Source organism: Saccoglossus kowalevskii, chromosome 14 (assembly GCF_978046115.1).
Source record: "Saccoglossus kowalevskii chromosome 14, keSacKowa6.1, whole genome shotgun sequence".
NCBI classification, from domain to species: Eukaryota; Metazoa; Hemichordata; class Enteropneusta; family Harrimaniidae; genus Saccoglossus; species Saccoglossus kowalevskii.
The window spans coordinates 8,929,407-8,945,286 of record NC_140654.1 but is presented as its reverse complement, the minus strand read 5'-3'; the positions used below and the strand labels follow the sequence as shown (position 1 = coordinate 8,945,286).

At 33.0% G+C, this 15,880-nt stretch overlaps 1 protein-coding gene across 2 annotated transcripts in view; it reads right to left on the bottom strand.

Annotated features, from left to right (window-relative positions):
- Nucleotides 1-3,387: 3,387 nt before the first annotated feature.
- LOC100369049 (phosphatidate phosphatase LPIN2-like) overlaps nt 3,388-15,880 on the bottom strand; it is a 33,983-nt gene continuing 21,490 nt past the window's right edge. Inside the window, exons 8-17 of one of the 2 annotated variants that reach the window (XM_085507857.1) lie at nt 14,955-15,022; nt 12,559-12,722; nt 11,319-11,491; nt 10,165-10,312; nt 9,827-9,975; nt 9,144-9,383; nt 8,657-8,737; nt 8,154-8,265; nt 7,709-7,812; nt 3,388-6,788 (exon numbers count right to left, since the gene is read on the bottom strand). In XM_085507857.1, the coding sequence (XP_085363983.1) occupies nt 6,605-6,788; nt 7,709-7,812; nt 8,154-8,265; nt 8,657-8,737; nt 9,144-9,383; nt 9,827-9,975; nt 10,165-10,312; nt 11,319-11,491; nt 12,559-12,722; nt 14,955-15,022 (1,423 nt within the window). In that variant the 3' untranslated portion in view covers nt 3,388-6,604. The remainder of the gene's footprint in view (nt 6,789-7,708; nt 7,813-8,153; nt 8,266-8,656; nt 8,738-9,143; nt 9,384-9,826; nt 9,976-10,164; nt 10,313-11,318; nt 11,492-12,558; nt 12,723-14,954; nt 15,023-15,880) is intronic. The other variant, XM_085507858.1, reaches the window with a different exon arrangement.

Below are 15,880 nucleotides of genomic sequence, written 5' to 3'. Positions count from 1 at the left end.
AATGTCAAGCCAATGCCAACCTAATACAAAGAAAATATAAAAATGTTAAGCCAATGCTAACCTAATGCAAAGACAATATAAAAATGTCAAGACAATGCCAACCTAATACAAAGACAATATAAAAATATTAAGCCAATGCCAACCTAATACAAAGACAATATAAAAATGTTAAGCCAATGCCAACCTAATACAAAGAAAATATAAAACTGTTAAGCCAATGCCAACCTAATGCAAAGACAATATAAAAATATTAAGCCAATGCCAACCTAATACAAAGAAAATATAAAAATGTTAAGCCAATGCCAACCTAATACAAAGACAATATAAAAATGTTAAGCCAATGCCAACCTAATGCAAAGACAATATAAAAATATTAAGCCAATGCCAACCTAATACAAAGAAAATATAAAAATGTTAAGCCAATGCCAACCTAATACAAAGACAATATAAAAATGTTCAGCCAATGCCAACCTAATGCAAAGACAATATAAAAATGTTAAGCCAATGCCAACCTAATACAAAGACAATATAAAAATGTTAAGCCAATGCCAACCTAATGCAAAGACAATATAAAAATATTAAGCCAATGCCAACCTAATGCAAAGACAATATAAAAATGTCAAGACAATACCAACCTAATTCAAAAACAATATAAAAATGTCAAGACAATGCCAACCTAATGTAATGACAATATAAAAATGTCAAGACAATGCTACCGGTAATCTAATACAAAGACAATATAAAAATGTCAAGACAAAGCCAACCTAATGCAACAACAATATAAAAATGTTAAGCCAATGCCAACCTAATACAAAGACAATATAAAAATGTTAAGCCAATGCCAACCTAATGCAAAGACAATATAAAAATGTTAAGCCAATGCCAACCTAATGCAAAGACAATATAAAAATGTCAAGACAATGCCAACCTAATACAAAGACAATATAAAAATGTCAAGACAATGCCAACCTAATACAAAGAAAATATAAAAATGTTAAGCCAATGCCAACCTAATACAAAGACAATATAAAAATATTAAGCCAATGCCAACCTAATGCAAAGACAATATAAAAATATTAAGCCAATGCCAACCTAATGCAAAGACAATATAAAAATATTAAGCCATTGCCAACCTAATACAAAGACAATATAAAAATATTAAGCCAATGCCAACCTAATGCAAAGACAATATAAAAATATTAAGCCAATGCCAACCTAATGCAAAGACAATATAAAAATATTAAGCCAATGCCAACCTAATGCAAAGACAATATAAAAATATTAAGCCAATGCCAACCTAATACAAAGACAATATAAAAATGTTAAGCCAATGCCAACCTAATACAAAGACAATATAAAAATATCAAGCCAATGCCAACCTAATACAAAGACAATATAAAAATATTAAGCCAATGCCAACCTAATACAAAGACAATATAAAAATATTAAGCCAATGCCAACCTAATGCAAAGACAATATAAAAATGTTAAGCCAATGCCAACCTGATGCAAAGACAATATAAAAATGTCAACTTAAGGATAATTTACAGAAGAAAACACCCAAATAAGGCAAATAATAATTTTGCCATTGATCTCACCCCATACAAATCTAGTTCATACATGATGATATTTGAATTAAGAGTTCTCTGTTATTACATTCAAAACTACCATTTATCATATGCTTAAATAACGCCAGGGTACAGAGGAACACATCGAAGGTACAGCGTAGTAAGTTTGTGTACATTACGCGAATATATGTCATGTTATATTAAACTGTGTCTGGTTTTAAGCACAGACATTAGAAAACTTGGATGTACAACACACATGCATCTGTAGATATACCTTTCATGTAACCTTAGTTATAATCCTCCACTCAATTCACACCTTAGGGTAGTAGACAACAAAGCTATATAAACACCAATGTTATACCAAGTATTTTGCACAGGTGCCTGTCAATAATTAGTGATTCACTGAACTGCCTTATTATATTTATTGTGTGACTGCTGTATTATATGAAAAGTAAAAAAAACGCCCTCTTTGAATAGCTATTATGTTGCAAGCTATGCTTTGTATGCAAATCAACTGAAATAGTTGGTGTCCAGTGGAGAGAGAAGTCAACAGTACTGTGGCCTTCGGAGAATCTACATCTTCAAACACTGCAATCTTTGTTTTTGAAGTGCGTTTTTAAATTAGTATTACAAAAGCTCTATCATTCTGTTCTAATAGCTGTCAAATGAACTGTTTGTCAAATACAGAATACATATATTTTAGTAAAATTTTCTTTTCAAAATGTAGATGCAACGTTTTGCTTTTTATGTATTTTTTTTATATTGTTTTTGATTTGATAACTTTGAGCTAAACAGATTTTCTATTAGGTTCAGATCTTGATATAAGTTTGGCACACAGTTCATAGGAGTGCTTATATTGATTTACTGTAAAGATTTTATTGGTAGGTTTGCAAATGTGTATCAAATCTCTCCACGAGTTGGTTTTGAAACCCAGTATAGTATTCCCATGGGATTTGGGAGATACATTACCAAGGATATTATTACAAGATTACAAGGTACATTTCCACTGAGATTAGTGACCCTTGAATGTGTATCACCAGTGATCAGTCAAGTAGAAACAGTCAAAATATGTTATCAGATTTTCTCAATTTGTGCATAATATTTTCATACAGGACATCTGTTGTTCAAACTCAGGGAAGACTTTATACTGATGAATAAGGTGACCAAGTTTGATGAAGAATAGAATAGAATAGAATTAGTAAAGTTATTGTGCACACAAGAACAAATATTATTAACGACGACGACAACAACAACGACGATGACGACGACAACGCCGGACAAAATTGTTTCCCTTAATATACCTTTCCCTTCCATCTTTGATTGTACGGGCAAGGTAAAAATGGCAATCAGTCAAGCATTTTGAATCAAATATTGTGTTTAATGGACAGGCAAAGTTTAAATGAAATACGTCCATGCAGGACCAAGACCCAGTTTAAGATTGCTAGAAATGCTAGATTTTGATGAATTTTTAGCACTAAAATTGCCACCATTTGTCAACTTTTTAATTCGATCACAAAACAAATGCATATGCGTGTAAAGTACAAATGAAATTGGCCCAGGCATGTTTGAGATGCAGGTGCTGACGGACACACCTAGGTGAAATTACAAGTCCCCTTTTTTTATTTTTTCAAAATGTTGTTCCAGATACATTGCAGATACATTGTTTTATTGCCTTAAACTACCATGTGTATACAAAATGTACCATGTTTTATCATTGTTCAAAAGTATCACAGTACTGGCACTCGCTAAGATTCTTGTGAAGAGCACTGATTTACTTGAATGATGTCAGTAAATAGTAAAGCAAGCAGTAAAAATCAATATACATGTAGTATAATACTTTTTATTGAAATAAAAATGATACACTGTCAGAATAACATCATATACTGCACCAAGCCAAAATAACATGTACATAAATAAACAATATCAGAATTATAATATAAAAGATATTCAGTGACAAAGAAACCCCACAAAAGCACCGTGAATTGAGCCCAAGTAAAAAGCACTGTATGTTGCAGCATAAACTACGAAGTATTTCTCATCTCTGTAAATACAAAACAATTCGGACATCAAATATTTGAAGAACTTATTTTAAATTGTAAAGTAAATTAGTAAATATACACAATCTGTTATGATTTCTCATTTCAGTTGGAGATTGGTCAGTTACTTCGGCCTAGGGGGGGGGGGTCGGTGGATCAGTAGGGGGGTTACCCAGTTTTTGATTGTGCGAATAGGGGGGGTCACCCTGTTTTTGATATCATGAATAGGGGGGTCACCATGTTTTCCACAATTCACACATGCGCTCATGCATATATTTTTTAAAATGTTATTTCAGAACAAACGATAAAAAAGTTAATCGTACAAATGTGTTCTCAATAATAACTATTACCTATATTGCCTATAAATTTGTTATATGTTAAATGTTATAGGCTAAATATTTGGAGGTTAAAGTTGCCAAATAACTAACAGATTATGCAATGCAGCTAGAACCCCAATTATACAGTTAAGTTTTAAACATATCCCAAGTCCATGTGCTGCTGATATCAGATTATTTCATTTAAAGTCTGAAGTCACCATTGTATAAGATATTTACTGGATTTATCCAATTATAACAGGAGACGGAAAGACAACACAGCAATTAGTACAAAGAGAAGTGACAGTTTTTGTTCAGCAAATCAAAAAAGTTAACTTTGTGAAAATGCTGATATATAAATTAAAATAAATGATGAAAAAATAAATAAATAGTTTTTTTGTCTTTTAAATATGCATATTTTGCTCTGTAAAATACCAAAATCCAACACAAATTTAAGCAAAAATCAAAGTTTCCTTTGTTTTCATAAGCACAGATTGTGCTTCGGGTGTAAAGCTTTCCTGGTCTATAAGATATGAAAGATATTTTAAATCCGAATTAGTTTTCAAAGAGTTCAAACCGCCTAGATTCAAATCCTCTTTTCCTATCTTATAAGGGCATTTAAGGGTTTTAAGTTTTAAAATATATGTTGGGGGGGTCACCCACTTTTTTTTTTATTTGATAGGGGGTGGGTCAACTGAGATTTACAGCTGGCAAAATGGAATCTGCGGACCCCCCCCCCCCCCAGGCCGAAGTAACTGACCAATCCCTTATCAAATCATTCATACCGGTACAGAAACATGTTATCATAGTCATAATGTTACTATTACAAAGAAAAAAAAATAAGCTCGGAAGGGAAGAGCGCACACAATGAACATAATCTTACATGTTGCAAATGGCATCATAAATCAATTCAAATTTAGTCTATTATCTATTAATGATGAAAATAAAATTTAGTACTATTATCTGAAAAAGTAGAACAATAAAACAAATTCTTGAAATATAATATAATAAAATAATATTTACACAATTTTTCTTGAAACAATCCCAGTTTGGCAAGTTAGTCTGAAGTGGAGTGGGTTTAAAATAAAATAAAAATAAATAAAACATCCTGAGAGCTTGTGTATTTTGTAATCCTAATTTCACAGAAATTATCCAAATGACACAAATTTGAGACGACTGTTAAACAGTCCAATAACAGATTGGGGTATATAAGATTCTCAAAGTACTTTTTCAATGTTTTGGGAAATCAAATTAGTACTGCTCAAATTCTGCAACATTAGCAATAAAATATGTTTACATATTTACTCTGTCATGTGTCAAATTCTTCAATTTAAATTCAGTACCATTTAATTTCTTATATACGGGTGTGTAATCCCCATCAGACAGATGCTATCAGACATGTTGGTTTATACACAGTTTTCACTAACAATTTGAGGGACTTAAAATAAGGTCAATGCAACTTCCTGCAGGTGATGTTTTTCACAGCTTTTTTCACTAATAATTTAGCTTCCTAAAAATTCAAGCTATGAAACATTTCGAATAAGCTTTTACTTACAAAACTTAGGTTAGGATATCCTTAGCATACCCTTCCCCCCCCCCCCACTTATACTGTACTTTTACATTGTATCACTATACATATAATGCATTGTATCACTATCATTATGTATAAAAATATTATTATTATTTATTTATTTATTTACCTTTAACAGATCATTGTCTTGTGTAGTTATACACGCAGTAATTATGTAATTTCTTAATATCTGCTAGTCAATCACTAATAGAAGAACAGTAAAACATGGTGGATGTCTATCTAGTTTAATATAAAATGCACCTAACTGTTAAATTCAATATCAGGAACTCTTGCAATTTACATAGAGGTATATTATCATACTTTTTCTGGAAAACGTACACTAATTTCATGTATGGAACACTATGTTTATTTGAGGGAAGATTTAAACAGAGTCTAAAATGGAATACCAGAAGGTGCCTGGCTTAAAAGAGATAAGGAATAAAGTTATAGTTTTTACGTTCACCCAAATGTTCAGATAATAAGAAACGTCACACATGTTATATTATTTATACCCACTAACTAACTTTATACACTTCATATGGAAAGTACCGTTTGCTTGCAATATTTATGATAAAATTGTATGGTCTATAATAACAGCTTGGAGATGTAATATTTCAAATCATCTACACCTGTGTCACTAGCAACAAATGAAAGGAGTCAAAATAAAAAAAAAATACCTGGATGTCCAACAGAATAACCACTCTGAAAAAAACTGTTTGTTGACATGAAAATATATATATTTGATAAAGCCTTTGTTTTTTTACTTTTTGAAAGCTATTTTAAAGTCAACTTGGTTGGATGGCATGGTCATCAATTAAATAGAACAATGGCTGCTTTTTGAGAAAATAAACTTTAATAAATTTTAATACAGACATGTCCTATACCAACATGTTAGATTATAAATCGACTTGTAAAAACGTGATACTTTCTACTTTTGAAGTACCCGGTAGGTGTTCCACTTTAGATCAATAGTTCACATTGAATTAAAAGATGTTTCAGAGAAGTCAAACACATTCAGAAAATGCATTTTGTTTCACATATTTTTTCAACTATTTAATCAGCTACTGACAATTAATAGTGAGAATTTAAGACTATTACACTGAATACTAACTAAGTTTTACTTCTTAGAAGCTTTCATTGGTTTTTCTTCTTCCTCCAAGACTGTATTATTATCTAATTCACACAGTGGATGTCGCCAGTATGTAAAGCTACTGAATTCTCCAGGTGCGTCAAACTCAAACGATGCCTGGCGGTGCAATGGAGGAAACAGATGATCCGACAAATCACTCAGTTTATCATACCTGTTGGATAAGACAAGATTAACCAATTGTCAGACAAAGAGAACAAAAGACAGCATACTGCTTATAACTGTCTTCTTCAGGCTACACTAAATATGCACTAAAATTTAAGCTAATCTCATATGTTTCCATATTGGCTAGACCCAATTACGTTCACACACAGAAATAGCTGGTAGCTAAGGAACGCCCAAACTTAAGAACACACAAATCTCCAGTCCTGTTACTCAGTACAGTAATTAGGAAGGTATACGTGTTAATTCTACACTTATAAAACTAAGCCAAAGCAAATTCAGAATGTGCAGATTGCAGAATAACAGGAAGTAGTAGTAGAGTATCATCATCAGTTTATTTCTTTCTTGAGAACAATATCCCAAGATGCGCTTGCATTGATTTTCATATCGGAAATGGCATAGCAAAATGATTAGCTATGAATATAATAGTAAATCTTCCAAATGGACATTAAATACAATGGTGTTTTGAGTGCTTAGCTCGGGCTGGACATTTGCACGCACTTCATTAGCCCATACTATAGATCTGGACGAGGTCTTAAAAAACGGATCACATATAACCTGTACTTGCCTCTTCTCAGCCCATGCTAAGCATTTACGCATGTTATTTTACCTCTTAGCCCATGTTAAGAACTTGTGTGTGAATGCAACTAGTTGAACCTTGCCTCATGAAAAATTCAATGCTACGGTTCTCATTTATTATACAAAGTTAAATATGAGCAAAAACGTAATACAATGAATCATATACAGACAAGAGCAATGCCTTGAATGTTAAATGGTTATTTTATCATAGCTATGATCCAGTCCTTATGAAATCAAACCCTCCCTCACTAGACATCACTTCTATGAATATAAATTTGCTGACGATTGATTTATTTTGACACTTGCAACTAGAAATACTTATTAGGTACTTACGTTGACTGGAAGAACTGTGTTAATTCATATTTCAATTCACCTTTTGGGTTAATAGTGAATATTCTTGAGATTGGTACACCGACAGCACGGTATGCCCACACATCCTATAATGAAACAAAAAATTACCTTATCTGTTGAATTGTTGACACAATGCCATGCGCATTACTGGTAATCTGAGTGAAGCCGCACACATTTGTCATCAAGTTACTGAGAGTTATTTCTTTCATTTATTTCAAACTAAAGGTTACTGCACAAACATTTTTATCATGCTTTTTAAAAAACAAAACAAATTACTATTAATACTCACAACTGAATCGATCAAAAAGATTCTTTTCATGCACTTAAAAAAGCAATTATTTTTACTATCGCAGATTAACATAGTATTTACAGTAACTAGCCTTCAAAGCATTCAGTAATAATGAGATTGAAAATAACTTCTTCTTACATTTATTTTGTTTCCAAATCCGGCGCAGAATGGATTTTTACTTGGAAATAATGCTTGTATGTCTCGCAGACAGCTGATTTTAAACTCCTCAGGTTTCTTCTCTATAACCTCCCTAGAAAAAAATTTGAATATAATTATGTTAATGGTATTGAAATAGTTTTCTGGTCACACCAACAGATACAGCACTGGAAAAAATTCATCACTTTTAATATATACTGTAAATTTATTTGATGATGTAAATTGGGAAAGGATTTGAATATTATCGGTTATAAAGAATTTGTGCATTAACACATTCAAGTTTTGTATAAACAACATGGACCCCAGTGAAAAGTTGACCGCTCAAAATTTTATGATTCGACCTCACTCGCAATGTTTGTCTCTTGTGAAATTATCATAATAAAAAGTACTTTACAGAAATCTAAAGAAGACTGTATGATGTTGTATTCATATGATCTTATATGATTGGTAAATATAATATGTCTAGCTGATTGTAAATTGATTACATTTTGGTCTTGTTGCGGACTCCACACGACTCTGCCGACAACAGTATGGTACTGTAAAATACTTTATTTTCACCATTTTCGCTGAAAGAATAAGTCAGTGAAAATAAAATCCAGCGAATATACCTTTTTCCCTATATTTTACATGCAACTCATCAAAAATCAGTGAAAATAAATTCCATTCAAAACACCCCAAAAGTCCATTCAGCGAAAATTAATTCCAGCTAAAATAAAGTATTTTACAGTATATAAGAGTTTACAGTAAACATACTTGAACACATGCAGTCACCGTATTTACTCAATTAGAAGTGCATCTGCAGTAGAAGATTTCATAAACAAGAAATTGCCTTCAGTGTATGCTGAATCATTAAAATATGAATGATACTTATTTTTGCTTTTCATAAATAACCAAAATCCAAGTGAATGAAAATAAAGACTTATCATCTTTGTAGCACATCAACCAAAATAAGTCAAGATGGCGGCCACTTACCTGTGAAAAGCTGTTATAAGTGATGTTGGCGACAGTAGTAACGGACCATCAGGCAACTCCAGTTTCTCTTGTTTCACACTTTTCAAATATCCCTTTGTAATCGATGACTGACCAATTGCTCTTGCTGACAAATACAGGAATTGATAGCCATTCTTCTGAATACAAGTGTATAAATTAGCAACACCTGACTGAGTCCAATCCTTGCCAAACACCGGTAAAATTTGACCAAAAACATCAGATCTATTAAATAAAAGATAATTGTAATCAGTGAAGATACTGCAGTGTATATGTAGTTAACTGGATGAAACAGACAGTAGTGTTTATGGAGTTAAGGAAGAGAGGAAGGAAGGCATGTAAACCAGTGACCTCAAACAATCTGGCTCCACACTGTGTAGAAGGAATATTCACTAACTTGTAATTTTAACATATTTGAAGTTGCAGGGACATACCGAATTTTAAATTCACTGGTTTGTGAAGAAAACAATACATTGTATCATATCATATGTGTTTTAATAAATAAGTCTTTTCTTTATTATTTTTTTTTATCAAAGGCCATTTAAAAACATAACCATTTCAAAGTATAACCATATAATTCAATGGTAAGTGAGCACTGCCCCCAATCTAGGTCAGAGTAATTTCTTTTGTTTTTTTAAGTCGCATTCAAATTTGTTATTGATACTTACTTAGTAATAGTGCCATCAATGTCAGATATAATAACTTTATCATCATGTTTCCATAAATAGATAGTGGACTTGCATCGACTTGTACCCTGATACTGTGTTGTTACAGAATAGACAACTTCATTTGCTCCTGGCTTTAAATTCAAGCTTGCCTAAATATACACACACAAAAAGTAATTAGCATTAATCTAGCTTTGTATTTCATGGTTGATATTTTACATTTAAAATATTTCAATGATAGATTTCCAGATTTCTTCAAGAATCACACAGACAAGACCTGTTTACTGCCTAAATTTAATTGTCATAAGTGTAGACTGAACAAGGAATAGAAGTTGACTTACAATCTGTTCAGTAGAAAGTCTGATTGATTTTCTGTACATTTCTTTAGAGATCTGGTGTTCAGATTCACCACTAATATTGTGAGATGACATTGACTTCTTCATTCGTCGAGGTACATCATCCTCACTGGATGAACTGTCATTCTTTCTCCTACATTCACGATAAGAGAAGAAGAAAAAATAGTTAAACTACACATGGCTTCACCAATCAACCTGATTAGATTGATTAAATTGCTAGAAATCATGACTGCACATCCAGGGGTTTCACAAATGCATTTAATAGCATGCCTTCGTCCTGTAACAACAGGCCAAAAAATAAAAATAAAAAAGGCTCTCGGCAGTGCAAAGCACTGCAGCGAGACCAACGTAGGTGGTCAGGAGAGGTGAAGAGATCAAAAAGTAGATGACAGATTGAGGCTTGTAGCCGGCCATATGGCCGGCTCTTAACGAAACTCCTGACATCCCTATCTTGCTGAATGATTTAGCTCCAATACCACCGCTGTCCAATGTAAAACAGCTTCAGTAGATGTTTGATATTGAATTCATTGAAAACACTGAAGTTATTGAACACAAAGTTAATGTGCGCCATGCTATCTATTAATATTGAAAAAGTAAATGCTGAAAAGGACAAAAAATATATACTTGAAAATCATAAATTCCTCAAGCAAAGCAAGGTATTTGAAATCTTGGTCTTGCAAAGCAAAGATCTTAACCACTACACTATGAAGTTTTCCAATAGACTATATATACTCTTTAATGAAAAAAAAATCACCAAAAATCCAATTTCTGGAAGATCTGATTAAAATTTACTGAATATTATCGAAGTTATTACACGCACAAAGTTTATGACACTGGACGAAGGCGATGAAACAGAACATAATTTTTGCCACTACTTCACTTCATTACAGGCAAGCCAAAAAACTGTAATCATACTAAATATTATGTGGACGAATCTATATATAATACACTAAACTTTAAAGGTCACACACATAAATTATAGCTCATTTTTGCACTTCTGAATTCTAATGACTAATGAAAGTTTTGGGTATCCATCCATCCCAAGATTAGATTCAAATCGTGGGACTGTAGCTATGATACTAGTGATTGCTACACCACAAACTGCCTATGCAATGAGAGGCCGACATTGCTGTATATACCTTGACTGCTTTTTAGGTGATGGTGGGGGTGTAATGGGTTGACTTGTATCACTCAGTGCTTTATCTATGCCTTTCTCATCCATATCTTTATTAGATCGTCTCCAAGAAAACCAGGAAGTTAATCTTCGACCTTCTTTCTTTGAACTCTCTTTAGAAATCTTCTCAACAGATTCCTGTGAATACCAAAATAAACAAGTTCAGTTGACAGGTAGCTTTTGACACTAATCAGTCAGACAAGGTTAACTTTGTTATATCAGGAGAAAACCTGACACAATTTAATATCCATTTCTATTTTTGTCTGGAACTCTCAGATTAAATGTGCATTACAGAAAACTAATACATTTCCTCAAAGCTCATTGCATATTCATTTAAGGCAAGTTTCACTATAAGCTAAATGAGTTGCTTAAGGTAACTTAAAGATAAACGACTCTTGCACTCCTCATTCTAAAACACAATAGTTTTGTGCCCGATTTATCAAATACTGTAGAATACTTTATTTTCGCTTGCAATATTTGCTATTTTCACTGAAGGAATGATTCAGTGAAAATAAAATCCAGCAAATATACATTTTTTCCCACATTTTACATTCAACTCGCAAAAATAAGTGAAAATATGTTTTAATCCATACAAAACACCCATAAAGTCTTATCAGTGAAAATTAATTTCAGCTAAAATAAAGTATTTTACAGTAATCGATGTCTGCATCAGTTATGTTACATCAAGGTGGCTGTGAGCGAAGACATCAAACAGGTGTACACGAGATATCATCCCACACACTACTTGAACTGTAGTATAATGGAAGTTATCGTCTCCATGGCAACAGATGAAATACATACAGTCTCATCTATGATAACCCACTAATAAATCTTTCATAAATAGAACAAATGTCATATAAGATTATAGACACAACTGACACCGACAGATATTACAAGACTCCATAATTTAATAATACATATTATTATACATCTGTCACAGTGACGCCATAGGGTTAGAGCATGCCGTAATTTTGTGGTATTCTACGAGATATTTCCCTACCATATAAGGAAATGCGAATTCCAAATATGCAATGATAAACGCGTAAGCGTCTTCTTATAATAAAAACAAACAAGGCTGCCACCAGGGTTTGATCGGACTCCACACAAAGAAATTCGCTGATTCTGTTCTAAACTTTTTTGATTTCGACATTCCCATGGTGTATGCTTGGAAGGAAAAGATGTATAATGTCTAGATTATAACTTACCTCAGGTAATGGTTTCTGGAATACCAATATTGACATAATTAAAGGACCAGCTGTTTGCCAATTGTAATATTTACCACCAAGTCGTAGCACCAGATTAGGATCAGATAGTAAAACAGGATTCTTACAGAAGTCATCAAAGTGAACAAGGCACTGTTCAAATTTCTCTGTGTAACAAAGAAATACATATACATAGATCAATTTGGACATGACATTCATGTTTTATGTACCATCAAGTGTTAAAGATTAACTATGAATCAAGTTCAAGTTTTAGCTCCAGGAGCATTGAAAGTAATTAGGTCAAAAACGATGACAGCAATGAGCATAGGAATGTTTCCATGTTGCAAATCAAACAAAAGTGGTTTTCAGTATCACTCCTTTTTAGTTGTAAGGGATTGGTCAGTTACTTCGGCCTGGGCGGTGTGTGGATCAGTGGGGGGTACCCTGTTTTTGATTGTGTGAATGGAGGGGCTCCCTGTTTTTGATATCATGAATGGGGGGGGGGGGGGTCACCATGTTGTCCAGAATTCACACACACGCTCATGCATATATTTTTAAACATTTTATTTCAGAACAAAAGATAAAAAAGTTAATCGTACAAATGTGTTCTCAATAAAAACTATTACCTATATTGCCTATAAATTTGTTGATGCAAAAAATGTTATAGGCTAAATATTTTGAGGTTAAAGTTGCCAAATAACTAACAGATTATGCAATGCGGCTAGAACTCCAATTATACAGTTAAGTTTTAAACACATCCCAAGTCCATGTGCTGCTGATATCAGATTATTTTATTTAAAGTCTGAAGTCACCATTGTATAAGATATTTACTGGATTTATCCAATTATAACAGGAGACGGAAAGACAACACAGCAATTAGTACAAAGAGCAGTGACAGTTTTTGTTCAGCAAATCAAAAAAGTTAAATTTAAGAAAATGCTGATATATAAATTAAAATAAATGATGAAAAAATAAATAAATAGTTTTTTTGTTTTTTTAACTTTTAAATATGCATATTTTGCTCTGTAAAATACCAAATTTAAGCAAAAATCAAAGTTTCCTTTGTTTTCATAAGCACAGACTGTGCTTCGAGTGTAAAGCTTTCCTGGTATATAAGATATGAAAGACATCGATCGCTGTGAACATGTTGTGAATGCGTAGAACACGGTAACCGTGCGTAAACTACGCTTCGACAATGACCTGTTAATACAAGTAAAATGCGATAAAATATTTCATGCCATATTCAGTTTACCTCTCAAAAATGGCTAGTTACTAGTTTTTTGGAAAAACCATGTCGTTTATTCGCTGAAATCAATTCCAACAGATCGTACTTCGACATCAATTATTCACTTCTGCATTGCGTTACCGGAAAGTCTTCAGGAATTTCCGAAGAATTGCGTCAGTACAACACAGCATTCTGATTAGTTAATAACCAACATTGACCCATTAGGTCAAACGACGCTGCTGTAGGTCAAATCTGCAATTGCATCATGGCGGAAAGTGATTTTCATCGAGAGTTTGCGTACGATCCAACAACTTCGTCAGTGGAAATAATATGACAATTTTGACTTCGACTGTGTTCCAACAGACTCAAATGTTTTTAATTCCGTAAATTATGGTGGTACGTAATTAATATTGTAATAAAATGTGCATATTTTTTGTGATCATTTCTGTTTCTTCATTGTGAAAATCAATGACGACGCAAATTAATTTAGTAATTTGATTTTCCCTCAAAGACGTAATCTGTCACTTGATGAATCAAAATTTTCATTTGCACTCTTTTTCGAGGAGGGTGCTCGGGTAAGCACCCACCCCTACAAAATCGTGATTTTCTGAGTTGAGGCCCCTGGGCGCTAACGCGGTTGAGTACGGTAAATGCAAACACTAAAAATTATGTCAAAATTATGGCAAACCATGATATTTTCAATGCACATATAATACATTTTGTAATCATGTCAGAGCCAAAACTGTTAATGTTTCTATGGTTTTTTTTTTTTTTTTGGGGGGGGGGGGGGGTCAGCATGTTTTAAAATACAATGTGGGGGGGGGGGGGGGGTGTCACCCACTTTTTTTTTTTTTGATAGGGGTGGGTCAACTGAGATTTACAGCTGGCAAAATGGAATCTGCCGCCCCCCTCAAGGCTGAAGTAACTGACCAATCCCTAAACAAGATTCTTCAATATATTGTTAATTTTCAAAGTCGTATAAAGTTGGAAGCAGATTTGGCATTGAGAAATTTTATGATTTTCATCTTGAATAACACCTTGAATCATGCGTATTTGAACAAACAATGCATGAAATTAAAAGAACTGTTGCTCTGTACTGTAACAATTTCACTAAACTGAAAGTAAAACAAAATGTAGTTTACAGATTTACTAAAAGTATCAATCTCTTGCATACCTAATTCAGGCTCTTCTGTTTCTGAAAGTCCACCACAGAGAGAAATTGATAAATCATCTAGTAGTTCACTAAAATTAAAATAATAATATTATATTAGTTTAACAAAGCATAAACTAAAACGAACCACTAGGATTGAATCACAGACAGGAGGTGGTTTCATTAAGGTTTACAGAGATTGGTTCAGACATGATAGAAACATATCCAACTAAAGTTGAGAATACATCAGAATGTATACAGGATAAAACAGAGTTTTTAAGGTAAGGGGGACCATTTAAATCTGAGAAGGGGCATAACAGACCTGAGAAGATCCAAGAGCCTGTTTCCTTCACAAACCAATGAATTTAAACCATAGTGCAACATGAAAAACGCCAAATCAACCAGGTAAATACTACTACTGAACCTTCTTCCAAGCCCTTGCCAGGATTTGACAACCCCCCTGATACAAAGCTGATAAATGCAGGGTATATCATCGTGATGGGCAATATCTCCACTGCATATTTACATATTATAATCTTTTTAAATACAAAAATAAATATATATATGTAACCGAGATTCACTCTCAAAAGAATCTGCGATAATGAAATGCACATGTATGTAAACCAATGCATTCAATTTCATTTTACAAGGTACTAATACAGATCAAAGAAACCATAGAAAGAACTCATTGTGTGTATTGAAGCCATGAAGTGCAAATTGGGAATATTTAAAATTAATGGTATAAACCAGATGACAATTGGCTAACACAGCTCTGTACTTTGAGATGCGCAATGTGAAGGAAATCCACAGCATTTTATTTTATAATACTGACAGAAAACTATAAGAATAAAATTGATTGTAGTATATGTGCTTTCATCTCAGAGCACCTATGATTAGGTAATTAAAATAAAACGCATGGATTCCCACTAAATTAGAGCACCTAGGTACCA